The 25,463-nt window shown below is 40.8% G+C and overlaps 2 protein-coding genes across 6 annotated transcripts; both read right to left on the reverse strand.

Annotated features, from left to right (window-relative positions):
* Positions 1 to 470: 470 nt before the first annotated feature.
* LOC137193893 (phosphatidylinositol 4,5-bisphosphate 3-kinase catalytic subunit alpha isoform) lies at positions 471 to 15,545 on the reverse strand. The gene is made up of 21 exons (XM_067605328.1): positions 15,164 to 15,545; positions 13,845 to 14,260; positions 13,033 to 13,242; positions 12,688 to 12,938; positions 12,082 to 12,327; positions 11,795 to 11,880; positions 11,572 to 11,677; positions 10,512 to 10,664; positions 9,774 to 9,908; positions 9,421 to 9,545; positions 9,122 to 9,203; positions 8,291 to 8,455; positions 7,553 to 7,656; positions 7,126 to 7,297; positions 5,668 to 5,774; positions 5,201 to 5,322; positions 4,745 to 4,823; positions 4,298 to 4,468; positions 3,992 to 4,109; positions 3,751 to 3,902; positions 471 to 3,554 (listed from the first exon to the last, which is right to left on the reverse strand). The coding sequence occupies exons 2-21, from the start codon at positions 14,194 to 14,196 to the stop codon at positions 3,284 to 3,286; spliced, it is 3,207 nt and encodes a 1,068-aa protein (XP_067461429.1). The 5' UTR covers positions 14,197 to 14,260; positions 15,164 to 15,545; the 3' UTR covers positions 471 to 3,283.
* A 339-nt stretch (positions 15,546 to 15,884) lies between these two features.
* kcnmb2a (potassium large conductance calcium-activated channel, subfamily M, beta member 2a) lies at positions 15,885 to 22,292 on the reverse strand. 5 transcript variants are annotated; one of them, XM_067605330.1, is made up of 6 exons: positions 22,016 to 22,292; positions 20,023 to 20,125; positions 18,682 to 19,350; positions 18,312 to 18,482; positions 17,833 to 18,028; positions 15,885 to 17,542 (listed from the first exon to the last, which is right to left on the reverse strand). In XM_067605330.1, the coding sequence occupies exons 3-6, from the start codon at positions 18,873 to 18,875 to the stop codon at positions 17,258 to 17,260; spliced, it is 846 nt and encodes a 281-aa protein (XP_067461431.1). In that variant the 5' UTR covers positions 18,876 to 19,350; positions 20,023 to 20,125; positions 22,016 to 22,292; the 3' UTR covers positions 15,885 to 17,257. The 5 variants fall into 5 exon arrangements, with proteins under 5 accessions (XP_067461431.1, XP_067461432.1, XP_067461430.1 ...); XM_067605334.1 differs by lacking the exon at positions 20,023 to 20,125 and having other exon boundaries at positions 15,886 to 17,542; positions 18,682 to 18,804; positions 19,248 to 19,350; XM_067605332.1 differs by lacking the exon at positions 22,016 to 22,292 and having other exon boundaries at positions 15,886 to 17,542; positions 18,682 to 18,804; positions 19,248 to 19,350; positions 20,023 to 22,006.
* Positions 22,293 to 25,463: the final 3,171 nt, after the last annotated feature.

Below are 25,463 nucleotides of genomic sequence, written 5' to 3' on the forward strand. Positions count from 1 at the left end.
CATTGTTCATGTTGTACCTGACTATTGTTTTAAGACAGACTTGAAAAATTGTGAACCTATCCTTTAACTTTCATCATGACAAGGCGTGTATGAAGCTGCTATTAGCTGAATTCAGTGCTTGTGGGAGGAAATTTTAGGTCGATATGATTGTATTCAAGTTACTTTAGGTGTCTACTAAGTCCTGCTTTTTTACTAAGAATTTATTTGGGACTATTCCCAAAACAATTTCTTTGCAAATGTATACATATCAGCTCAGTTTACCCAGTAAAGAGTCTCGTGTTGATTTCTAGGGGAAGATTGAGAGAACCTTTTTTACACAAATCTAAGGTTATCTGATTGAAGCCTTGTCCTACATTGTCAAATTTTATCATGAAGCACAACAAAGCAAAAGTGCCTTGTAGATTATACAAATACTGAATGTGTGCAAAGTGTGTTTACACAATGTAATAAAAAATTCTCAATCGTAAAAATGTATTTAGATAGGGAGAAATGTTTTATTCAACAGTACAATAAATGAATGCTTACAGTTTCGTATCAGACAGTCATATGGGGATGACTAAAACAAGTATTTGAAGTATTTATGATATATATACAGATGGATAGATAACTAACATATGAATCTTTTTTTAAAAACATGCAGGGTAGCTTCTTCCTCCTTATTGTGCTTACAGACTTCCACTTCGGGCTTCACTTAGGCGTGAAAATCGTACTCTGACAACAGCATCAAGTCCTTGTCCTTCATTCCAACAATTCACCTCTGCTTTGTCATTCATATCGTTTCAACAACTAGAAGCTGTCTACTAGGTTTGTATGAGGATGGTGCACGTTATGCATGATTCCTCCTTTTTTTTTTTTTTTTTTTTTCTTCTTTTGGTTAGCAGTTACATATGAGTTTGCTTACATTTTAAAAATACAAAAATATATTACCTCTGTAGTTATTCAAGGAAAGCATTTGCACATGTAGTAGCAGTATCAGTATCTGTTACCTTCATTGTGACTTTGTTGTACCTCACACAAGTAACAAGGTCATTCCTATACATGAAATTCAAGTAAACAACATCAGGTCAAAACAAAAAGTAGATATTTGAGGACCTCATGCATAATGCAATGTGAGAAACAGAAAACAACCAACAAGTACAAAGGGAAAGAGCATCATTAGAGTTCTTCTGTAAAGTATATACGTATGGGGGTCTAGTTTTCTCAGTTTAAATGGGTCCGGCCCACTGCTCTGTATCCCGTACAGAAGCACATGCATCTCAGTAGGATCGGTTTCCTGAACATTTTTGAAGTCCACGTACAGAAAACACAAAAATTGGACTTTGACAGACTTGAGTGTCCAGGAAACCGCCCCTGTGTGTGTTTGTGTGTGTGTGTCTTTTGGTAAAGCTAGAACATTTACTGACCTCTTACGTATGTGTCTGTGCAGTGAGCAGACCTGCATAGACTATTCTTCCACACATAAGGGCAACAATCATAGGAAAGAGGAGGGAAGAAGACACTTGGAAGATTTCGAAAAACAAAAGAAAAACAAAATAAAATAAAAAAAAATTCACTTCGGTTACTTTTCTTTACCTGGATGTCACAATCTGGGATCATATGGCAAATGTGAGGAGAGAGTCTGCTTTAAAATGATCTGTCATACGTGTGATTGAGAACAAGGACAGAAGCAAAACATCTTACACGATGGCTAGACTGAAGCTCCAAATAGAAACCTGGTAAGGAGAAGCAAAAGGCAGGGTTTAAAAAAAAAAAAAAAAAAAAGGCGTTTCTCACAGTTCTTTTTCAGCTTGCTGGGAAGAAGTAGACGATACTGTTACAGTGCAGCATTGTGCATTTTCTTTCCTCCATGTACTGTCTGTACGAAGTTCACTGACACATTTGTCTTCTGCATGACGGGGAGATGCATTTCTCTCTCTCTGCCTTACTCTGACATCAACTTTTTTTTTTTTTTTATGCGGTATACAGTACATATTAAAGATCACAACTTGCATAGTGTAACAGCACAGCACACAAAAGGAATACTGCACATCCTCCCCCCCCCCACCCCCTCCCCTGCGTTTCTTGCCTTTTCAAATGTAATTCAGCTGACTAACAAAGACCAATTCATAACATTTTATGCAGCTGGCCATTAGAAAGCTTCTCTCCAGTCCCATCTGCGTTCCAACTGCGCGGGGTGGATGACAGACACGTGTGCCTCAACATCTGACGCAGAATAATACTGATAGACAAAACAAAACAAATACTGCAGAGATCAGTGCTATGAGTACACATGAGACTTGGAATAGTAGCGACTATTTTCTTTCTTTTTTTTTTTTTTTTTTTTTTTAACAATAAGACTGCTGAGTAGTGGGGTTACACATCTAGTACTTTGGCTCAGTAGAAAATAGACTCAAAAAGGAATATGTGCACCGTATGCATACAAGTCTATGGATACACTGCTGTACAAAAAGTGTCAAATTCAGTTATCTGGTGTGACATGATTGCTAAACTGAGAACTCATCATATGTAGGCTACAAATAGTCATTATTTCAGTTGAAGCAAACTTTATGCTCCAAACGTATTAAATGCTAGTTAAGTGTTTTCAACAACACTTCCTCCGTCAGTCTTGTACTTAGAGTATTAATGATTATTTTTTTTATGATTGTAAGGAGTAACCATGATTTTGTGGGCACCCATCAGGCTTCAGGGTGTCCTTCTCAGCTGATAAAACACCAGCGTGGCTGTGTGCACCGATATCTTCCCAAGTCTTCATTAGTTCAAAAATAGGTAGTGGAAATAATGTCGTTAAACTCTTCTCAGTTCACTAGAAAAATCCAGCTGTGCTCATGGTTTACCACTTCATGATGATGTTCCTTTCTTAATGCTGATGGTTGAAGATGTACTGAAAGGAATAAAAAAATAAGAAAAAAAAAAATATGTCTATAGTTTGTTCACATGAGGAAGGCCAAATTTGTTGAGGTCCATTACACTTGTTCAGTTCCTATGAAGAAGACGGATGAAATATAACTCCATCCCGCCTTCTTAAGTTCATAATGCAGGGAGAAGCAATTCAGACACCTGTAGAAACAGGAGCTTTTAGGCATTACGTCCCTGATATAGGCTCTTCTTAGCACCGTTATTTTATGGTGCGCTGGCAGGTAATGTTTCAGAGTCACACGCTGGCAGAAATATTGACCAGGCCTTAGTGTGTATGGCAAAATACTTTGCCATTTCTCACTACTCTTTTGGTTCTTAGTGTGCAGTTGTTGCCACAGTCCGTTGCTCAACCCTCCTGGTTGCCATTTCAGTTCATGGCGTGCTGGCGGATTGTGTGGAAGATCCAGTCCATTTTGGTAGTCCAGCCGCCGTGGTGAGCGTCATTCATCTGCTTCATGAAGTAGTCCAGGGCCTCCTGCTCTGACTTGTCCAGGGCCAGGGTCTTCCGAATGTAAGCAATGTCGTCGAATGACTGCAGCTCGGGCATTCCTGAGCCCAGCATCATGGAGAAGAGGTTGATGAAGAGGTTGGCGTGCTGCCGGATTGCCAGGTATGCTTTGTAACACATCTCCTGGAACCTGAGGGGCAGAAGGAAAGAAAATTACAAGAAGGGAATAAAAGTGGGGGGAGAGAAAACAATTACAGAGAAGCCGCGACAAATGGGAGATTCTAATAATCAGCTCGATCTAATAATGGCATGAAAGTAGGTCAAATTCCAACTGTTTTGGCTCTTGTGCATTTAAAAATTTTTTAAAGTTTGAGTGCTGCTGTTACCTTTCAAACTCCCTTGTTTTTGTGCACTCTTGAGTTCCTTTGCTAATGACGATCAAGAAGTCTTGTGTTAGCACAAAGGGCACACGTTCTCTCTTGTACCCAAACTTCTTCTTTTTGTGGTCGAGGAAATGGCCAAAATCTATGTGGAACAGCTGTGAAAACATTATGAAATGAAATAAATTATATAACAATTTAACAAAGAAATACTGAAACATAGAAAGGATGTCAAAATAGTCTTTACCTGTCCATCATCTTTGACCATAATGTTGCTATTGTGTCGGTCCCCTATGCCCAGGATAAATGTGGCTACACAGTAGCCTGCACATGAACGTGTGAACAGATCAATGGCCTGGTCATACCTAAAAAAACAAACAAATAAACAGAAAATACTCAAGAAAGGATTCAGTAAGTGTGTCCAATTATTCTCACAACAAAGAAAAGAAAAGTGAGGTTTTTAGACACCAAGTCTACATATTATGTATAACACCACCACTAGTCCTTACAGAGGACCAGAAAAGCCTTATAAATCACTGTTTTAACCACTCACATCTCTCCCTTGTTCTTATCCTTGAGCCACTGGTGCAGTGTGTGGCTGTTGAACTGCAGCGCCCCCTTTAGGCCTCCTTTACACTGGATCTGCATGATGGTGTGAGAGTTTCTTACCACCTCGATCAAACCCACACAGTCTCCAATTGACAGACAACCATAAGGCAGCATCCTGTGATAGAAGGACACAAAACATAAAGAAAGGCAGAAAAAAAAAAATGATGACACAGATAACAACAGAAGATGAGAGACAACCGTGTCAACACGCATTCTAATTTAATGGATTCTCTGTGCTCGACCACAGTAGTGATGGACTTTATATTAAATGACCTGAGGTGGCTGGCAGGTGCTGCCACTTATCTGCATTCAGGCATTGAATATGAAAGGTACCCCGAGCCTGTTAATGTGTACCTGCATCCCTGCTGTCATGGTGAAGTGAGGAGCCTACCTGAGATCAAGGCCTTGGTTCTGCCAGATGTTCTCCATTATCCTAATGATCTGCAGCGTCAGCATGTCCTGCCTCAGATCTGCGGAGGCACAGGGAGACAAGGAGGTGGATGACAGTGAGGTGAATATCAGCTGCTTAGCTGCTCTTTGATCAACTACGTGATGCATTATGGAGCAGAGCTGTCAAAGTCAGTTTTGGTCACAGATGGTGCAGCAAAACGCTCAAGCAGCTGCGGCGAAGTGTGATTCAAATAACTTGACTTGTTCCTTCTGAATTCTGTGTAAAGAGCATAGATGAGATTGTGTTTGTGTACCATGATATGCCCTAAAGGCTCGGACCGACTTACGCTGCACGCTCAGCTGGAGCATTTTCAAGTCCGCGTGTGCAAGGATGGATAAAGAGAGACAGGAGCGGTAAGAGAGATACGAGGGGGAAAGAAGCTGAGACAGAACTCACCATCTCCATTTTTGAAGATGATTTCATTGTTCTGAAAAAGAAGCTCCGACATCATATCTGGGTTTTCCCAGTTAAGCCACAGAGGTCGCTTGGCTGATGACATCATCCTGCATTCCTCCAGGCTGAAACAGAGACAGGGATATGTTAAATAGAGGAAGAAAAATAATGGGGCTGTGCTCACAAGTCCTGACTCAAAACAATATATATCATCCCAACTTGGTTATGTGGACTGCAGTTACTGTAAAATAAGGGATGAGGAGAGCAGTAACTATATTATATCCTTATATGTACTTAATCCACTCACCAAACAGCCATTTTGTATTACATATGATGAGAAATAATCAATATTTTATGTCCAAAAAAGGAAAAAAAGGCAAAAGCAACATCTGCAGAGGAAATGAGCAATAAATGACACAAGCTTGAGTTCAAGAGGAGCCAGAGTTCAGTAAGAAAGACTGTTGATGTACCGGAGGTTTCCCAGCTGATGTGCTGGATTGAGCGGAGAGGTGAAGCTCTGCAGTGCGTCCATGTAGTCAGGCCTTCTCATCTGCTCCACCAGAAACTTCATTTGAACCTTAAAGGAGAGAAACAAACGGATCAGTTAATAACACACAGCTGGAGGAGTCAGTCGGCACGGTGAATATAAGTAGATTCAGCTTGCTGCTGCTTTTCTTCACGAAAATTATTAACCTTTCACAATGAGGTAATGCTGCTTCACGGGGGAGGGGTGGGGGGGCTTTTGGGTGATGATAAGCACCCTCTGGTGGCTGTGCTGGACGACCACAGCTCGTGGCATTACCAACCGAGAGAAGCTGATGGGATTTTGAAAGCTATGATTGATCTAAAAAGCACATAGCAGACCTTTTTCTGCTGTGTGGATGAGCACTGGTCATTTCATCACAAATCCAGCCAATTACTGATTTGATAATGTTGTGTTTGGATTTCATTGTGTTTGTTTGCTAATTAGCTATCAAACCAACACATCTTTGCTTTGACACTCATCACCAGTATAACCAGCACAGTAGAACCTGTGGTAGCCAATAACTACACAGTATATCAAATTTAACTTTACTTACATTGCTTAACTTGTTCAGTAGCTACCTAACATGGTTTTAAAAAAAAAAAAAGATATTTTGTTTTCAGATTACAACAAATAAGACTGTTACACATCTAAAGAATTATTTTAATACAGTGAATTCTTAAATATTGTCCAGTTTATGTTCAAGTGAAGAGCAGATCAGGCTCTCAGTATACAGATGGGCAGAAAATGAACTCAGTTTATTAAGAAGCAGCCCTTTTTTTTCTCTGATCTGCATTAATTTGCTTTTGCTGCTGTTTTCTTTTAATTCAATCTCAACACTTACTTTGACCATTTCACATTAAAGCAGCTCCAGCTGTTCAGGGGGGAATACATCTTTTCACTTCCCTAAGATGCTTTAATTATTAAACAGCCACAGAAAGCATTGAAATTCATTCATTAGCACACTACATAGTAAAATCAATAAAAAACTAACTGCACATGAGGACTATATTTCTATTAAAAGAAACTCAAGAGAAACTGATACTGATGAATGTTGTGCAAATGCAGAGATAATGTTAAAAGTATCATGTTAACTATATAATTAAAGATTCCACAATTCATTCATAATTTCCTTGTTTTTTCATTGGTCTTTGCTTGGGAGCAACTTTTGATTGAGAACAACTTTTATTTGAGAATTTTCCGCATTTATCTTTAGCTCTATGAATCTATGTATTTTTGAGATGTCTTATCCTTGTTTGGTTGAAATATATTCAGCACTGAACAAACTGTATCACTCTACTATACAATATAATGACCTCTCTGCGGACATTTGGTCCAGATGTCAACAAGATTAACCTCAACAATTCAGCAGATCACCATTAACAGCTGCCAGCAGTCGGATTACCTTCTGTGCCTCATCTTTTTTCTCCTGTTTGAGGAGGTCAGTGAGATTGATGAGTTTCTCCATGGCCTCCACCTGTCTGCTCAGGTGCTTCAGGTACATGCCACAGGCCCGGCAGTATGACTCCAGCAGAAGGCCAAACCGCTGGCTGACTGTCTTGTTGTGCATCTCTGACCTGAACACATGTAGGAAAGAAAAAAAAAAAAGGTTGTTTGTGTCCTAATGGAAAATGTGGGCAAGCCCCTACACACACACACACACACACACACACACACACACACACACACACACACTATCCCAAAACATTGACTGACATCAGCTTTATTTTCACAGAATTTAAATTTAACGGGATTTGAGACAAGATAGTTAAGTTCAATCAGGCAACAATTTAACATTTGAAGTCACATGCTAACAGTTTAAATGAACTCACTTTAAATGCCAGAAGAAGAAATGTCCTATCCTCTGATTGGTTAATGCCTTTTTCAGCAGAAAGCGTGCAAGTGGATTATCAAGGTACTGCTCATACTTTAGAACCTGGGCACAGACACAGAAAACATACAAATATCATGAAAGCATTGTTATTTCCCAAAACATTACAGCAGCGTATGGAGTGAGACATCCACTTTCTAATCATAGTAACGTGATATAATCATTGACTGTATATAAATATAGACGAAGCGTCTCCACTTCCTGCCGCTATGCAAAAGTGAAGCCAAAATAACTCCTTTCCGGGAGCTGCCATCTTGCTTGCCCCCGTCAGCCATCCCGCCACCTGACGGAGGTTTGAGAGCGGCTGTCACAGCAGTCGATCATGATGTCACACCCCCTTTTTATATCGTCAAATAACTAATTAAAAACAAACTTATCAGGACAAATGAGCACTTGGAAAAAAAATCAGCGTGATAAAAACTACCTAAAATGACAGAAACCATCTTTGGGAAAAATTTATTTGACATGAACTTTGATTTTTTTAGTTTGGCTTATGTCCCATCCACAAATGGAGGGGGCGGGATTTATGACCTATACTGCAGCCAGCCACCAAAGAGCGATCAACATGTTTTGGCTTCACTTTTCGGGAGCTGTCATGACGTCCATATTTATATACAGTCAATGGTTATAATGATCAAGTGTCACGCGATTTACTTTACACATATCTACAACAACCTACCTGAACCAGTTGAATGAGGTACTGTGAGAGTTTGTCATCAGTTAGGTATTTATCAAGGCACTTTACGGCAAAGTCTCTGATCATAGGATCGGGGAAGTTGCAATCCAGCAACTCCATGGCTTGTTCTGGCTTGATAGCGGGCCAGTCCTTCAGAAGGCAATACATCTGGGTAGAAAGGAAAAAAAACATTCATTGTTCATTGACTACAAATACATATTTCTAGCATTCTTGCTATTTTAAACAACGCATGAGACAGTGTGTTAGTGTGCGCTATCTAGGGCTGTGCGATATGACGATATATATCGTGTGACGATAGAAAAACATCTATCGTTTCATATTATGCTCTATTGTTTATATTGTTGTGTCGTAAATCACAGTCTTTACCGCAACATTTTTCATCATTTGCGTTCTTCAGCACGGCACGGATGCAGGCAGGAACTTTGCGTGAAGGCAACGCAAACAAACATGGAGGAGAGTGAACGTGACATAGAACGGGGTAATTCCAGACAGGAGTAGCCCCTCTTTTAGCTCGAACCTAAAAGAGGGGCTGCTTCTGTCTATGGACGTGGTTTGGGTAATGAAAAGTCTGACAAGGACCACAAAATGAATTTACAGAAAACGGGCTATGCTCTGATATGAATTGTTATCTGGATATGAAATTACCTATATTGGGATATGAGATTTTGGTCATATCGCACAGTCCTAGCGCTATCCATGTAAAAATCAGCTGAGTTGCATTAGTACAACAAGTGAGCTAGGCAGAGGTATCTATTTCTCCATCTAATGTCCTTCAAAATAAAAGACGTGTCAGCAGTAGAAACCTGAGCTTACCTGTGCAACCTCATCTCTGGAGTTCCACTTCACAGCTAAGAGGATCTTGGGAAGGATCTCTGGGATGTTGACGCAGTAATGTCTACAATAGTTTGAGAAGAAAACATGTGATATTTTATTATCACTAACATTTTATTTTTTATTTCTAACATCTAGACGAGCCCGATGTGCAAAATACCTTTAGCGTAAAATACCATGATTGTGATGAAGAGATGGTCAAAATAGAATCATAAGGCGAAAGACCCTACACACACACCCTCAAAAACCAATATAATGGTAAACCAGCGTACACACATTACCTGTGCCTCCATACAAAGTCTTTCTCCTGCTCAGTGATTTCAGAGAGTGGGTCCCTGTTACACACCTGGCGAAGCTGCTCATTGTCGGTGTCCGTGAAGGGGTTGTCCCGCGCCACTCTGTTACTCTATTACACCACAGAACACACAGTTTACTCAAATAAACTGAGCAACAATATCAGCACTACATGGGGTCTATAATAAGATGAGTAACATAACACTTGAGAGAACTTGTGAGACAACTACAATGTGGCAGCTGTTTAAAATGATCTGCCCAGAATGAAAATCAGATCTCATGATGAATCTGATAAGTGAAACAATACACGTAATAAAAAAAAAAGCAAATGTTATCTTACCAAACCGGTGTGGCAGTAATTAAAGCCAAGCTCTCTGGATATATTCCAGTTTGCATGGTCCTCAATGGTGGTCATATCAGGGAACTTGACTGGGCAACTGAAATGGTCAAACTCCAGTTCCAGACATGGGGTTTCCTGCATGTTTAGAGAGCGGTGGAAGGGGAAAGGTCATTCAAGGTGTAATCACAGAAAGGCGCCTTTCCAGAGGCCCGATGTATCAATGAGTAATTAATTAATTGGGATAAGAAGCTTGGTTGCTTAAATCGAGGAGGCTTAAATCCAGCTCTGAAACTCTGCAGGTTGTCACCAGCTCCGTTAAAACTAGGTCATAAGGCTTAAAGGTCAGTAGCAGACGCAAGCATAACACATATCTGAAAAGCTTAATGGATCAAAGTTTGTGCAATGTTATTCCATCTTCTTAGTGTTTCATGATAATAGAGGCGACACAACAATGCTGATCTTGTCCGTGTAACTGAGAGCAATCTACTTTGACAGCTTGAGTATTTTAAATTCAGTTTTTTTTTGGCATGCACAGTTTTGTGGTTTGTTTGCAAAAATATATTTTCTAACAAACAAAAAACAAGAAAAGAGGAGAGCAGCATCTTTTTACATTTTAAATATCTTCTCTAGACCAAAATTTGCTCTGTAAAAAAAAAAAAAAAAAAAAAAAAGAGACAGTGTTGGAAGCACAAATAAAGCGTCAGCATTATGTTCACAATGTTGACGTTTGCTGTTCACCTTGTTGGGGTTAGAGCCTGTGACGCCGATAGGGTTGAGCAGGTCTTCCAAGCCATGTGGGACAGGCCATAGGTTGAGAGCCATCTTCCCTGCTACTAGTGTGTGGGTGTAGTCAAACAGGTTGATGTTGCCCCAGGCTAGGGGACAATGCTCCTACAGGAAAATACCAGTAAGATGATGCATATGAAAATGATTAGAAAGGCAACAGCTCGAGGCTATGGAACAGACAGGTGCAGTGCAGATCACAGGGAAGCTGTTTAGTTCCCATGCCGACATTAACCGCCTTTATTACCCACTTTGATTCAAACAAGATTGGACTTGAAAAAGAATTATTAAAAATTTAAGTGTAACATATACGGTTAGAATTTTTTCATGAAATCAAATCTGTTTTTGTTTTTTTTTCCATTTTAAAAATGGTAATGTTTTTTCAGCAATACTGCCATTCCCTCACTGGATTCCAATTACCTACCTACACAGGAAAACGATGCATGCATGTACTCCAGCCTAACCTCACTGATATCAGCCTCACTGTTTATTGTTCACTTTCCCACGGCTGTATCAGAGCTATATTAAGTTACTGTAAAATGCAAACCCCACTTTTTCTACTGCTGCTGCATCACATTAATAGCGTTCGATAGGCAAAACACAGGGTGGCTTTTAGTTTCATTATAGCAATAGAGCAAGAAGCAGCCACAGTGAGCTGTTAGATAGAGCTGCAGGCAACCGGCCGCACACCTCCAACTCCTCAGCAGGAGGTGCCCTGCTGTTGTGTGAAAAACTACTTGCGCCATGTGCAGCATGAAGTCAGATCGTGGTTGTTCATGGCAGATGGAAAAAGGCAAACTGTTTACTGACTTCTTTATGAAAAACAACTCGAGTTTGTTTGGTTGCACTGTAAACAGATACACCGATTAGTTGCTCTTCTGTTGTATCTCTGACAGAGTAGCTGTTGCAGGAGAACTGTAGTATTAAACTGCACGTATTGCTACCACCAGTAACCAAATCAACCAGGACTCAAATCTTAGGTATTATAACTTTAATGTAGCATTTCTCCGCTAACCTCTTTAGCTCCCTTCCTCCCTTTCACAGAGCAGATGGAGAGACAGAGTCGGGCCGCACGGGGGATGTCTGGAATGTACATGTCGTAGTTCAGCCACTCGTTCCACCTGGAATACACAAAAGATAAAAAACACTCAAATAATCAATCACATTAATGTTGTAAAGCTGAGTGAAATCCCAGAGCAACATCACAGTATGGGACACTATTCTTCATTGTGCGCTACCTGGGGTTCGAACAGGGCACGCGCTGGGTGTTGACATTGTCACACAGCTGCTCTCCACCGTGGTATATCCCAGTCCTGACGTAGATCTAGAGCAGCAACAAGAACAACAGATTTATAAACTACTCCATCAGGTGAGGAGCGATATATTTCACTGCTTTTCTGACCACACGAAGTGGAGTGGAGATGTGCAAGCCAACTAAAAGTGACATGACAGTCAGAATTTTTTTTGTCAGAATCTTCAAAGAAAAACAAGATGAGGTAACCACATCGATGTACTGCATTTATACCTTGTCAATGTCTCTGATGTTTACATTGACGTAAGTGGCGCACAGTATCCTGATCCTCAGCGTCCCATTGATAGTCCATAGAGGCTTGGTGGCTGTTTCCCCGTTCATGTAGGGTGTTGCTGTGGATATTCGCCTTGCATATGACGGCATGGTGAAGTTGTCTATGGGCAGCTGGGAATACAGGCTGTCTTTTGCCATTAGCATCAAGTTTGGCATCCGTCCCAGCATGATACAGCTGCGCACGTACTGTCGAGGACAGACAATGTGACATTTTGAAGTAGTAGCGATTGTGGCATTTTGAAGCTATTCATACTGTTTGACATTTTGAAGGCATTTATACCATTTCTACATTATCAACATATTGATTATTGGGTTACAAGACAGCAATAACTGGAACATTCAGCGCATTGTATTTATATACCTTGATGTTTATAGTCTATTCTCGAATCAGCACATTTTCCAGGCAAAAGATTTTCACGTAACTCTCAATTCATGTTGTGAATGCCAAACACATTCATATGGATGATAATTTGATGTGAAGTCAATCTCTTTCCCTCTAAGTACAACAGCATCAGATGCAGCTAGCCTAAGATTAAATTAGATTACCTTGTACTGACTCAGAGGGTATTTCTCCAGTAAGTACTCGTCACAGCCGCAGACTTTGAGGATGTACTTTCCTTGATACTCCTGCACACACATCTTTAACTGCTCCTGAGAGAGCAGCATGCTACGTGTCTTCTTACGGATGGCCTCAGCGATCACCTGCTCTGGCACGTAGTCATGGTTGATCTTCAGGGTATACTTCTGTTTGTCATTGCTGGGTGACACAATAACCCATATGACCACGATTATTTGACCTGAGGGAAAGAAAATAAAATTGATCAAAAATGTGAATGTTTGCAAAATGTATTTCGGATATAAAAATCTGCTGCCGAGAGTAAAATGTCTTACCTTTATCTAGCTTGTTATAGATGTGCCTGGGAAGTTCTGCTGAGGATTCTACATTGGGAGGATAGACGTACAAAGCTCTACTATGGGGTCCGTTACTGTCTCTGAGGTCCACAGCTTCTTTGCAAACGTTCAAAATGTTCCTTCTGAAGTCCTGTACTTCTGGGTCTTTCACCAAATCAAACTCACATATAGGCATCCCAATAGCAAAACCTACAAGGAAAGACAAGTGCTTAATTCAAATTACCTCACAATGTTTTTAGACATATAAAGACATAAACAGTTGGCATATGCCTCATCATAATACAGCGCAACACATAACACACTAGTTAATCCCCCTTACTGTGAGTAATGACATTCCCAAGGCCAATGGATGTCACAGTACCATTACTTAAAGGACCAGTGTGTAGAATTTAGTGGCATCTAGCGGTGAGGTTGCAGATTGAAAACAACTGAATACCCCTCCCCTTTCAAGTGTATAGGAGAACCAACGGTGGCCACAAAACTGGCGAAAAATGCAAGTGCAGTGTTTGGTTTGTCTGCTCTGGGCTACTGTAGAAACATGGTGGTGCAACATGGTGGGCTCCGTGGAAGAGGACCTGCTCCCTATGTACATATAAAGGGCTCATTCTAAGGTAACAAAAATGCAAAAATTCTTATTGTCAAGTGATTATACACTAATTAAAACATACTTATGACTATTATATTCCATTTCTGCCAAGTCCATTCTGCTAGATGCCACTAAATTCTACACACTGCACCTTTAACAGTGCAGTGGGTTGTTTTGTAACTGCATTATGAGTCAAAGACCATACCTATCTCCCTATTGAGAATTTTCTCTTCTCTGTTGCCTACTGGCTCAATGACTTTGAGGAAGGCCTGGAAGAGCCTAAGATCACACAACCTCCTGGTCTCATCGTAAAACTCCTCCCGCTCTGCCTCCTGGGTGACACTGACAAAGATGTAAGAGCTCTCCTCCTGCAGCAGATGGTGAAGAGGGTACTTCCTGGCCTCTTTGAAAAGCTCATGCTTGACTGTGATCAGTGTAGCCTCCCGGAGGCACTCCAACGTGAGAATCATGCCATTTGGCAGAAGGCAGTCCACAAGGATGCTAGGGGGCATCAAGTGCATCCCCCATAGTTCTCCTGAGGACGGCCTGGGAGGCATGGTTGTGCCAGCAAATCCGCTCTTTTCAGAGCCTGGTAATTATGGGATGAGTGATGTCAAGCAACTGAGAGAAAGAAGGAAACAGAGGATTATATAAGAATCACTGACCTGTGTACAATCATGCAAAACGCTTGTGGTAAATATTTGACTTCAGCGATGACGGAGTTGCATAGGAACAGCATATAAAGATGCTTAACACATACTTCATATTCCACTTTAACACTGGATGCAAAACATTCGATAAACAGTCTGTAGTCAGAGGAAAACCTATAAATAAATAATTGCTGCTCACTTGTGTTTAGGCTCACCATATAGCTATTAGCTAAAGTGAAAGTGATGGCAACACATTAATAACAACAAAGATATCTAATGTTAACTATGTAGCTTGCAATAACTGAAGACGTTACTGCGTTTTCTTCTCACCATTGTGACAACTAACCTGACATTGACATCATTTGGATGTCAACACATCAGTGATGGATAATGTGTTTTTTAAAAACCTTCGCTTTAGCAAGTTAGGAATAAAATAACTCACATTCACTCAAAAAGAGAAGCAATGAACTGATAAATGTCCAGTGATGTCGAATGAAATTACTTGAACGATAATGTATAAACAAACTTGTTAGTAAACAAGGTGTACTCCCACACATTACTTAGCGTTAGGTGCGGCTAACGCTGCTAGGATTGAGCTTGTAGCCCAGGCTTGACAGTCAGCTCGACTAGTTTGTGTTTGCTGCTACTCGGTGAGTTAACGTTAGCTGTTAGGTGTTGTTTCTTAGCTGGCTAGCAGGCTAATCGTGCTAGCCAAGTTCACTAAGCAGATCAATGTCATTTGTCATCAAGTCCGTCTACAGCAATAAAATGGGTGCAACACGGCCGTTTTGTCGTGTGAATGACTGCGTAGTTGTTTTGGTTAACAGCAACAGTTAACACTAAAAACATGAGAAAAAAACAAATATGAAGCTACCTGTGTCAGAGCTAACGCCGACCGGTTAGCCGCGGAGCTAGTCAGCCAGCACAATCATTAGCAGCGGCTAGCTGAGTAAATCCCATTCGTGAAGTCTCAACCAGCGGTGCTAGCTCTAACGTTAGTCCATCCAAACAGTGATCGTGAGGGGTAGGGACAGTCCAGCTTCTGTGGAAAGACGCCCCTAATTCCCGGTGTTGTTGTCAATATGTTGTGGTGGAATAAGTCTGTAATACTTCATGATGTTCTTCATCGTGCTCTCCCGAAAATGAACCGCACAGTTTTGGTAGCACGCTAGCTCCGCTGAGCTAGCCTTGTCGAGTGCTGGTGCTAAAGCGGCTCATCGTAATGGACCGCCCTCCCACACACAAATACACACGCGCGCGCGCGCGCGGGCACACACGCACACACACACACACACACACACACACACACGCAGAGGTAGTTTAGTTACACGGTGGAGCAAGCGGTTTGTCATGAGATGAGTCTGTGGGAAACCGCTTGTTCACTGTTCTCTGCGATGGGAAATGAAATGCCTCTTTAGAGATGCCACATGAGGGGAAAAAAGTGCCAAAGTTGTTGTTGTTGTTGTTGTTGTTATTGTGTTGCTACGGACAGTCATATGCAGATCCCAAAACAAAGTTATTTCTCCAGCATGTGCGTAAATAGAGGCTCTGGGGGACTTATGATTTTTTTTTTTTAAAAAAACGTATTTAGAGTTATGATTCATGTATTTCATTTCATTCTGTGTTTTATTGCCCTATAACCCTCATCTCTGACAATATATTTTAAATGCTTGTTACAAAACATCTCCAAAACTACGTCATATTTCAGTGATGGACAGAGGAACAATTAGCAACATAATATATGTTAATGCTCCTGCTCGGACTAACTAGATTATTCACATCCGCCCTCTTGCACAAACGAAGCCTTTGTCCAAAAAGGCATAGCCACCATCAGTCAGTCAACATTACTGTTGTACATCACTGTGTGTTTTGATGCAAGTCTGGATGCAGATCAAAAGTTTCTATCTTGCAGCCTTGCCAGAGGTATGTGCTCTCTGTGCGCTTCCTAGTGCAAGAATATCCTGGGGAGATAATCATTTATTACAGCTGTACAGGCATGGTGTGTGTGTGACCTCAAAGATTCATATTGCTTAGTATAGTACCACTTCAAAACCACCACAAAGTGCTGATTTTATTTGTGAGGAGGTGTTGTGTTGAAGAGTGAACTTGTGAACTTGGAATCTGGAATTTAAAAAAATGTTTAACTTTAGCTTTGCTTGATAGGCATAGTCAAGATTTTTAAAATATAAATCTGTAAGTAGCAGACTTTCAGATGGCAAAGACTGCATAAAATTTCAAATACATGTATAGGTGTTAAGTTTTATAAGTTCACTGTGGTTGGTGAGCTAAATGATCAGAACACTTTCTTCAACATCGTCAAAGAATAGCAAAAATGATGTGAATATGTGCACCTCATGTTCAGTCATAAAAGACTACATTTTTTAATCAGACCAACTGCTTATTATTTGGTCGCTGGGATAAAAAAAAAAGCATCATTATTCAGCAAACAGTCATATATGGTAATCAAAAAATAGGAAAGTTTGAGAAAGTGCTGAATATTATTTGTCAGCACAAACGACCACAAACAGGACATTTTTGGAAAGAAAGAAGTGTTTTGCTCTGTCTGTTTAGATTATACAGTGGTGTTGTCATATATATCATGTGACATAGCAAACACACACTCATAATACACTATATTTAAAACTTACAGGCAGGAAAAACTTTCTTGTAAACAAGTACCCTCAAAACATTTTATAATGCCATAACACCATGCAAAATCCGGTCATAGTTTTCCCTGTAACAGCCAGTTACAAGTCTTGACACTTTCCGCCGTGGAACATTCAGTCCACTTTTATAAACAGTCACATCCTCGATCCGGAGTGAAAGTCAGCTGTTCCAAATGTCTCAGCCAAAGAGGAAAGTTTGCAAGAGGTCACGGTGAGGTCATTTGGTTAAAACAATCCCTTTCATGTCGCGTGTCCATCACCAAACAGCCATATGCTGGGCTTTGACAGTTGCTGCACGTATTTCACCTCTTGATCTTCCCTATCTCTTCACACAGCCTGGAGAGGTACTGTGTGAGCTTAACCATCACTATGATGAGGGCCCCTCCTGTGAGCATGCAGGAGGGCCAGAGCAGCGAGTGGAAGACGACGCTGTGGTCGTACAGCCGGGTCAGGAGTACGGTCTCCTGCTGCTCGCTGGGGTCGTAGTAACAGGGGACCTGCTGGTTCACCTTCAGATGATCAGAGATATTCATGATCATGGCGTACATGGCGGCGCTGTCCTTCTGGCACCTGGGCACATAGAAACACTGCAAGGATAGGATTGAAGGACACTGAGGTTATCTACAGGGGTCAATTAAGCAGGCATACTTTTTGTTTCTTTGATGGGGGTGAAATTTCTTTTATTCACAACACTGGATACATCTCCCTCCATGTATCACATCTCTGGCATTTCAGCTTGACCCAGAAAAATTACAAATAGTATCGACTAACATTTCCCGAATTGGAAGTCTACAAAAAGGCCAACATCTGACAGCCGTTGTCAACATTTGAAACGGTCCAGTAATTCCCAGTATTTTCCCTCTGGCACTGTACTCACTTCAGAGCTGGCGTCCTGGGTCTCTTCATTGTGAGATAAACGGCTGACACGGCCCGTGTTATTGACGCTCACGTAGACCTGCAGACAGGGGTATTTGGAGACTCTCCAGCAGTCTGACGCACAGTTGTAGGAACAGTTCATGTCTGCTGTGACCGTGGAGTTGAGAACAACACACACACCCTCCTCTGTCCATACACTGTTTTGACATTTAAATGGAGACCCAATTTAATGCAAAAAAAAAAAAAAAAAGGCAGAAAAACAATTTGGGGATCTCAGAGTATGAAATCAACTCGCCTTGGGGTATAATTTGCTCCTGAAAATCTGTATTTATTTTTTTGCAATTTTCAGGTTGAGAGAGCAGTGGAGCAGTTTGTCAACAAGCATATCTGATGAATAAAACATACTTCTGACAGGATTATCAAAGTTAACTCCTTCACAGGGCTTTCAAAAAAAACAAGAAAAAGACAACAGGCCTGTACCTGTCTGCGTAGGAGCGTAAAATGGTGATCCCCAGGACAAAGTACATCATGATGGAGGAGAGGATCATTCCAAGACCCAGAAGAATGGCCCGATCTTCACCGGGCTTTAGGGCTGTCACTGTCTTCTTCTTGTCCAATAAATCTACCTCACGGAATTTCTGGTAAATCGATCTGATGATGGAAGAACAGATGAAGAGGACTCGCGTCATTACTTAGAAGCCACAGTACAAATACTATAATAGCCACAGTATGATATAGCCACTATAATATTATGACATGAAAATAAAAGTGCTTGATAGTTGAAAGAGTTTCTCTCTATAGACCACTGGAGCTTTATTCCCCCTCTGCAGTATTTTAAGCCAATTTTTACCTCCTTTCATTTCCTCTGCTTGATCCGGCCGTATTTTTGGCCCCTGCCACGAAGAACATCTTTCCTGATGATCCTCGTCCTCCTCTGCTTGCTGAAGCAGAATGGAAAGATTGCCGAAACGACCTGTGAAGAGTTATAGCCAGTTTTATGTTTAGCTGTCCTGAAGGATTTAAGTTTGTAACACTGAAATACATTGTTCACTAACAGAAATCCCAAGTCACCTCCCACAGCACAAGGCAAAATTTTGAGAAAAGTGAACAACAAATCATACTGTACCTTTGGTGCATATTTGCTGCCAAACTCTGCAATTATGTACAGTTTTTTAGAAAAGAAATAGCAAGTATATGCTTCTCCTAATAACCCTGCAAACAGCAGCTCCTCATTATCACTGTATTATGATGTGTTGGGGCAGAAAGCACCCCTGATATAGTGGACTTCCTGGTCACAGCCACCAGGTAAACATCTCATTTTGAACACAAAGCAACGCTGCAAAAGGGTAAACAAGATGACAGATAGCCACAGATGAAAGGTGTTAATGCTGATGAGGCGCTGCATGAAAAACCTACCCGCTGTATCCTGAACACTTCTGCTGTCAACACAAAGTCATTGGTTCCTCTCTCGGCACAACAACAACACCTTGCATGTGGCACCTCTCACTCTCTGCAGATCCTATCATTTGGAGAAAACACAGCTTTCAAAGCAACACATTGCAGCTTTAGTCCTATAAATAACATTTTCCTTGATTTGGATGCGAATGAATGGACAACTGAGACATTATGAGTTATTAGTTCTGGGTCGAATGAGTATTAATGTTGAGGTGAGGGTCGATGCAAACCCACTCTCGAGATTGCCAGGCGTTTATTTAAAAACATCATTTAGGACAAATGTATTTACACAGGCACGTTAGTAGTTCTGTGTAGTCATATTATCAATTCTTTTGCTCAAAATCTAAAATGTGACAAAAATAGTCAAGTTAAAAATGAAATCCTATTGTTTATTTATTCCAACTCACATGCAGAATAATCAGCGCAGAATGGATCATTCAGTCTGCTAACATGTGAGCAGAATAAGCAGGCTCTTTTCATTTTTGCGGGGGATAAAAACCTTGCCTTGAGTGTTGGGAGCCAAATAGTTAGAAAACAAGCCAACAAGTTCCTGTCAGATGAGTAATTTCCTCTTTGTATTACATTCCCAGCTGCTTAGGGGAAATGTTGCTGAGAGACAACCCCAGTGTGACACAAGACATCTGAAGGAAACCATAAATATTATCTACACGTATGTCTTCCTCTAAACATTCCATACCCTTTTACATGCATACCCGCCCCAAAGAGTCACACTTACATGAATTTTATGCTCTGTCTTACAACTTTTCTCCTCCGTATGAGCACGCTGGCCACTGCCTCCCGAGTGCTTCAAGTTCCACACATAACTGTATTGATTTCAGCTAAACATGGACACACACACACACTTTGAGAATGACCACCTTTTACTGCTTGTATCAACTTTACAGTTGAGCTAAAGGCTTTTAAAGGCTTTTAAGAGCGGTTCATTAGTTGGAAGCTGTGCCTCATGCTCCACAGAGGCTGGACTTACTGTGGCAGGTGACTTCCTACCAAATAACTTATAAGGAATGGCGGTGACGCTGTCCATAATGATTTATGGGGAAGGCAGTCTCGGCTGACCTTGCAAGCCCTCCCAAGTTGCCTCCAAATTAGGGAAACGAACTTAAAACATTCAAGAAAAAGCTCAAAATGTGAAATACACATTTTCCACACTCCAGATGGGTGTTATTTAAGTGTTTCCTGTAATTTTCTTACACAATAACATTTTCTCAGTTATCAAAGCTGACAGTGATGGAAATTTTATCCACTTGAGGCAGTAAAAAAGTATGTTAATTTTGCCTTAAAATCTGAAAGTATAAAGTAAGTGCAATAACTAAAAAGACATTTTTTATCATAAATAGTATGATCATCATCGAATGAAAGTGGTCCTCTGAATGTCCCATCGTCTGAAAAATTTGAAAAATGTAGTTTAAGTAATTTTGCCTCCTCACTCATATCATCACTGCTTATTTAAAAAGCTACTGAGTCTGCAGCGTCACCACATGAAGCAGTGGAGGGAGACAGTTTTTGTGTGTCTGAGAAGATGCTCCAAGGCCCGGTAACGTTTGAAACTGCTTACACCAGCGGGAATGGATTGTTCAGATTTTCCTATTATCAGTTTAATGAACTACGTATGCTGAGCCAGAGGCAGATAGGATCAGCCAACCTCGCTGTATATTCTTTATGGGTGTGTCCTTGGTTCATATTTCTTCCAGCTGCCTCTTCCCTATGTTGAAAGCTTGAGTGAATGAATGATGAACCAAAATGGCATGTGGCAGACTACATAATTGTAGAGCAGGTGTATCTGCTTATTTGTATCTTCCTTTTTTTTTGATATCATAAAAGTGAAATAAATGGAAAAAAAAATAGAGTCTAGCTTAAGGTTGAAGTTTTTTCTTTACATGTCTAATCGCTGATCTTTGATCCTGCAACTTTTGATTTAGGAGGTGTTTACTCCCACTTTGCGTGCTTAGCGCTGTGGCATTCAGAGCGTCGCCTGCTTTCAACACGCTCTTTGATGAAGAACGTCTCAAGATATATTTTTTGCCTTGTCCTTCCAGTGATTATTGCTTCCCTGTCAGGTGCCTTAGTGTTTGGTGCCTTTGAAAAAGTCATGAGCTCTACTGTGCGGCACCCCATAGAGCAGTAAACACTTACCTGAAGTGCAACAATAGTGTGAACAGTGCAAGACATAATAAACTGCATGTCTCAATAAGCATTCTGTACATGCCATTAATATTTTTGCACACAAAGCGCTGTCAAAACCCAGTCATCCATACATAATTGAATGAAGTGTATTTTGCAGTCGTTTACTTCCTCGTTGTTCCTCAAACAGGCATTTGAGATTGATCAGGGAACCTCTAAATAAAATTTTAAAATTTGCAGTAGTTATATTATACAGCAAGTTAATCACAAAATACATTTTTTTGTAGCTCCACACATAGCTAAATCAGAGCTCTTATAAATCAATTCCACATGTATGCGAGCAGTAAGTATAAAATCCTTTGTATTGCCAGCTGAGTGCTGTGTGTTGACTCTCTATTGTGTGCTGGATCATTTTGAACCACATGGTCTGTGATATCTGTGTTCACAGTCTCAGTGTGTCCCACTGGTGCCTGTAATAATCTCTTTCTTTGCACATCCAAACTGTAATAAGCCCCAGCTTTTGTGTGTGACTAACATGTGCTAAGTTGAAATAGCAGTGATAATATGTCCAATCTGTCAGGTCCTACCTCTTGTCGCTGGGGCTGTTATGATAATCCAGACTTTTGGCTACAACTGTCAGCAGTGGCTCTCCAACATGGTCTGGGCTCCCAGGGACAGCAGATGGCTACCTCTTATTTAAACTCTTACCCCCAAGCGAACAGGATGCCTGCCATACCTGTGTGCGTAATATGAGTTCCCTGTACAATGCTGTCATGCTTAAAATGAGTTGGTCCCAGCACAATGAATCTCCACTGTACCTCCAAATAACTGGCTCTGACAGGCTGCAGCGTGGGCCCGTTGCTATGTTTGTTACAGGCACTGCTGCACATCCACAGAGGAATCCAGGGCCAGTTATTTCAAACACCTCTGCCTTGCCGTGTCACAAAAGTACAGTAGCCTATGTATAGGCAACCACTTCAAACACTGTGACAAGAGAATTTGGCTACATTTGGCCACAAGGTGTCTCTGCAACCTCAGAAACTAGAGAAAGATAAATTGGGGGTGGGGGTGTTCCCTCTTTTAGAGGTCAATGCCTGATAAATAGGAACAACTCATGGATTGCCTGGATATTCTGTGGTAAATGTTTTATTTAGATGAAAAGACAAGTAAACGTGTGAAATTTGGTAGGAATCTGCTTGGGAAGACCAATCTGATAAACGCATTGGTCATAAATGTCTTTTGTTATATCTTTAAAAAGATGCACAGGATTTGCAGAAACATTCATTTTTAGATGATCTAGAGCAGATGAACACTGTAAATGGTGGTGGTGTCCAGGGGTCTCCAGAGACTGGACAACTTGTCAGGGTCAGAAAAGCATAAGAAGCAATTCATAGGTAATTTTTTTACCGTGACAAAAATATATAACATGACACATTTTACAAGCAAATTGAATCTATAGAGGTAATATATTGTTTCGCAATGCTTTAGTATGTCCTCTCTGTAGGCAGTCATTTCCAGGACAGTACTGGTCTGACCAGCTGGGGGATTTTCCCTCGCAGACCCTAGCTGATGAGCCATCTTGGCTGCAGTCATTACTCATTCCCCTTAGTGTGTGTGTGTGTGTGTGTGTGTGTGTGTGTGTGTGTGTGTGTGTGTGTGTGTGTGTGTGTATGTGTGTGATTAGGAAAGTATGTCCCTTATAGCAGCAGCAACAGCAGATCAGATTGTGTAAGAAGGTGCACACTGCTCATCACTTTACTTCCTGTGAGCTCCATCCAGCTGCTGACCAGAGAATACAGTGTATTAGAAGACCATCTCCCCAAAGAACTCCAGACCTCCTTCCTGCCTCTTAGCTCAGATATGTTCCCTTTTAATTATACCCTGGTCACTGATTTAGCCTTAAGAAATAACATTCCCATTGCATACAGTAAGTCAGCAGGAAAACACATGCACAAATATAGCAGGATGAGAAGAAAAAAAAAAGACTCAAGGGCACATGGTAAGGCATGAGTATTTATTTGAGGTTAGACCTAAACATAGCTACAAAGAAGTGCAGACTGTCTTCGAATGCCACATTTGGAGGTGAAACGATGTTGTTACAGGGGGGATGAAAGGCGATTCTGTTTCTTTGTTTCTCCTGATCTAAAAATAGCTCTTGCTGAGCAGGCAACTAAAGCCAAGATGCAGTCCCTTCTCTTGCTCCCTTTTCCTCTTTTTCTGTTGCTCACCATCTCGTGCTAATGATGCATGCGAGATGAATTTTAAGTTAGATGTGTTACAGTTATTAGGTCAAGCTAGTCTCGTTCAATATGAATTGATGTTATAATGAATTGCATATCGGGGAGAGTTATTAATATTTATGCGGTGACTGAGTGCAGTGTCACCAGTGCTGCTGTTTATCAGTCTGCTGGAAGATATAATAGAGTGGAAGGCTGGGACTCTCCAGTGTACATGTTTTTCATCGTGCTTCTGATCTTTCATTAGATGCTCTCGTAAACATCTGCACCCTCAATGAGGAAAAAACAAATCATCAGCCTGTCGGAGTTTGTATTCTGTGCATGCACACTTGCAACAGAGAATCCCAAAAGCAGGCGTTACATATTCAAAGGGGTTTACACATTTAAAAAAAGAATCACCGATATCCTGTTAATATTGATAGCATGACATTTTTTTTCCAAGAAAATTAGGCATTGCCTTGAAGATCTTACACCACCTGCCCAGATCTCAGATATCTCAGATATAGCCTCTACAGTAATCTCCAGTTCATTTCCTTTCTTCTTCTGTACACACACAAACAAGCACACATGAAAATGAATAGGCAATGCTGCTGTTGCTAAGGCAGTTGATAAAGCTTGCTGCCACTTGTGTGGCTGTATCCAAGCAATTACACAATGCCAACAGGTCCAGCACATATTTATCAGTGTTGCCGCTGTGCTCGCATCCCTAGCAACCTCATACAGATTAGTTCCCCACCTCCACATAGATACCATACTGCTGTACTCCTTCTACTCTCACATTTATGGAGGGAAACTGTGCTAATCTCATTTTTATGTCTATGATCTATTGAGAATGATAGAGCTACTACGGCAGCACAAACCTAACTTAAAGATTTAGGAATTCAGGCAGAGATGTATTTTCTATTTTTTATGTATGGTATACAGTATGTGCATGTACTGTATATGTATGTAAAAATGGATGAGTAGAATTTTCAGTCACACAAGAAGAGGTGATTCAATTCACAATATTTGCCCCTAGAGTGAATCATAAATTGTGTAAAGCCTGGCATCGGAAAGGAGGAATTTGCCTCGCATTTCTTTTCTGGCAGCCAAAACTCCCTCACACAGTGGGAGCGATGGAGCACATATTTCAGTTTCTTCTGGCTTGAGGAGAAAGAAGCGAGGCAGAATGTAGGAAATCACACTTAATTGAGCTAATAGAGGAAAACAGCAATAAAACTGAAACCGCTTTTGTACTTATTTTGTTTGCACTGATTTAGCCTATCAAAATCCAAACCTTATAAGTGTCAACGTATGTGCTGTCAAAACCGTCCTCCCAGTTTTCGTTCTGTGTGAAGAAGGTTACAATGCATTGCGATACCCTATCACTCTTCCATATTTGTGATTGTGTGGCACAGGATATTAGACTGGGAGGTCTCTGGTGGACGAGTTGCAAGAATGTTGACAAAGGGCCAGATGAGCACTGAAATAATTGAGTGGGAGGATCAAACAGCTCAGGGCCTGGGAGGTAGCAAGGAAAAAAATATGTGGACTGTAGCTCATGCTACAGTCAAATCCATCACTCAACAACACTGTGTGTAGACTAGATCACAGAGCGGATATACAAACAAATTTGAACCTTTTCGACTTTTACTATCTGATTGCATGCAAATACTGTACTCCTGCAATATTATCAATGTTGACTTAGCGTAAGAGGATATGCAAAACCATGTTTTTACGATGATACATTATTTGTCGCATATAATTACCCACATTATTTTGATGTTGTGGTTGTTCTCTGGTTTTCTTGTGTTTGTGA

Source organism: Thunnus thynnus, chromosome 12, assembly GCF_963924715.1.
Source record: "Thunnus thynnus chromosome 12, fThuThy2.1, whole genome shotgun sequence".
Classification (NCBI taxonomy): domain Eukaryota; kingdom Metazoa; phylum Chordata; class Actinopteri; order Scombriformes; family Scombridae; genus Thunnus; species Thunnus thynnus.

Bases quoted from the DNA above. Each gene is read 5' to 3' on its own strand.
- LOC137193893 (XM_067605328.1), bottom strand. From the start codon at position 14,196: ATGCCTCCCAGGCCGTCCTCAGGAGAACTATGGGGGATGCACTTGATG. The intron at 12,939-13,032 runs GTAAGACATTTT...TCTTTCCCTCAG, and splicing joins CTATAACAAGCTAGATAAAG to GTCAAATAATCGTGGTCATA. The intron at 7,298-7,552 runs GTGAGTTCATTT...ACATGTGTTCAG, and splicing joins TTCTTCTTCTGGCATTTAAA to GTCAGAGATGCACAACAAGA.
- kcnmb2a (XM_067605331.1), bottom strand. From the start codon at position 18,875: ATGTATTTCAGTGTTACAAACTTAAATCCTTCAGGACAGCTAAACATA. The intron at 18,483-18,681 runs GTAAAAATTGGC...TTCCATCATCAG, and splicing joins AGCAGAGGAAATGAAAGGAG to ATCGATTTACCAGAAATTCC. The intron at 17,543-17,832 runs GTGAGTACAGTG...CTATCCTTGCAG, and splicing joins CCCAGGACGCCAGCTCTGAA to TGTTTCTATGTGCCCAGGTG.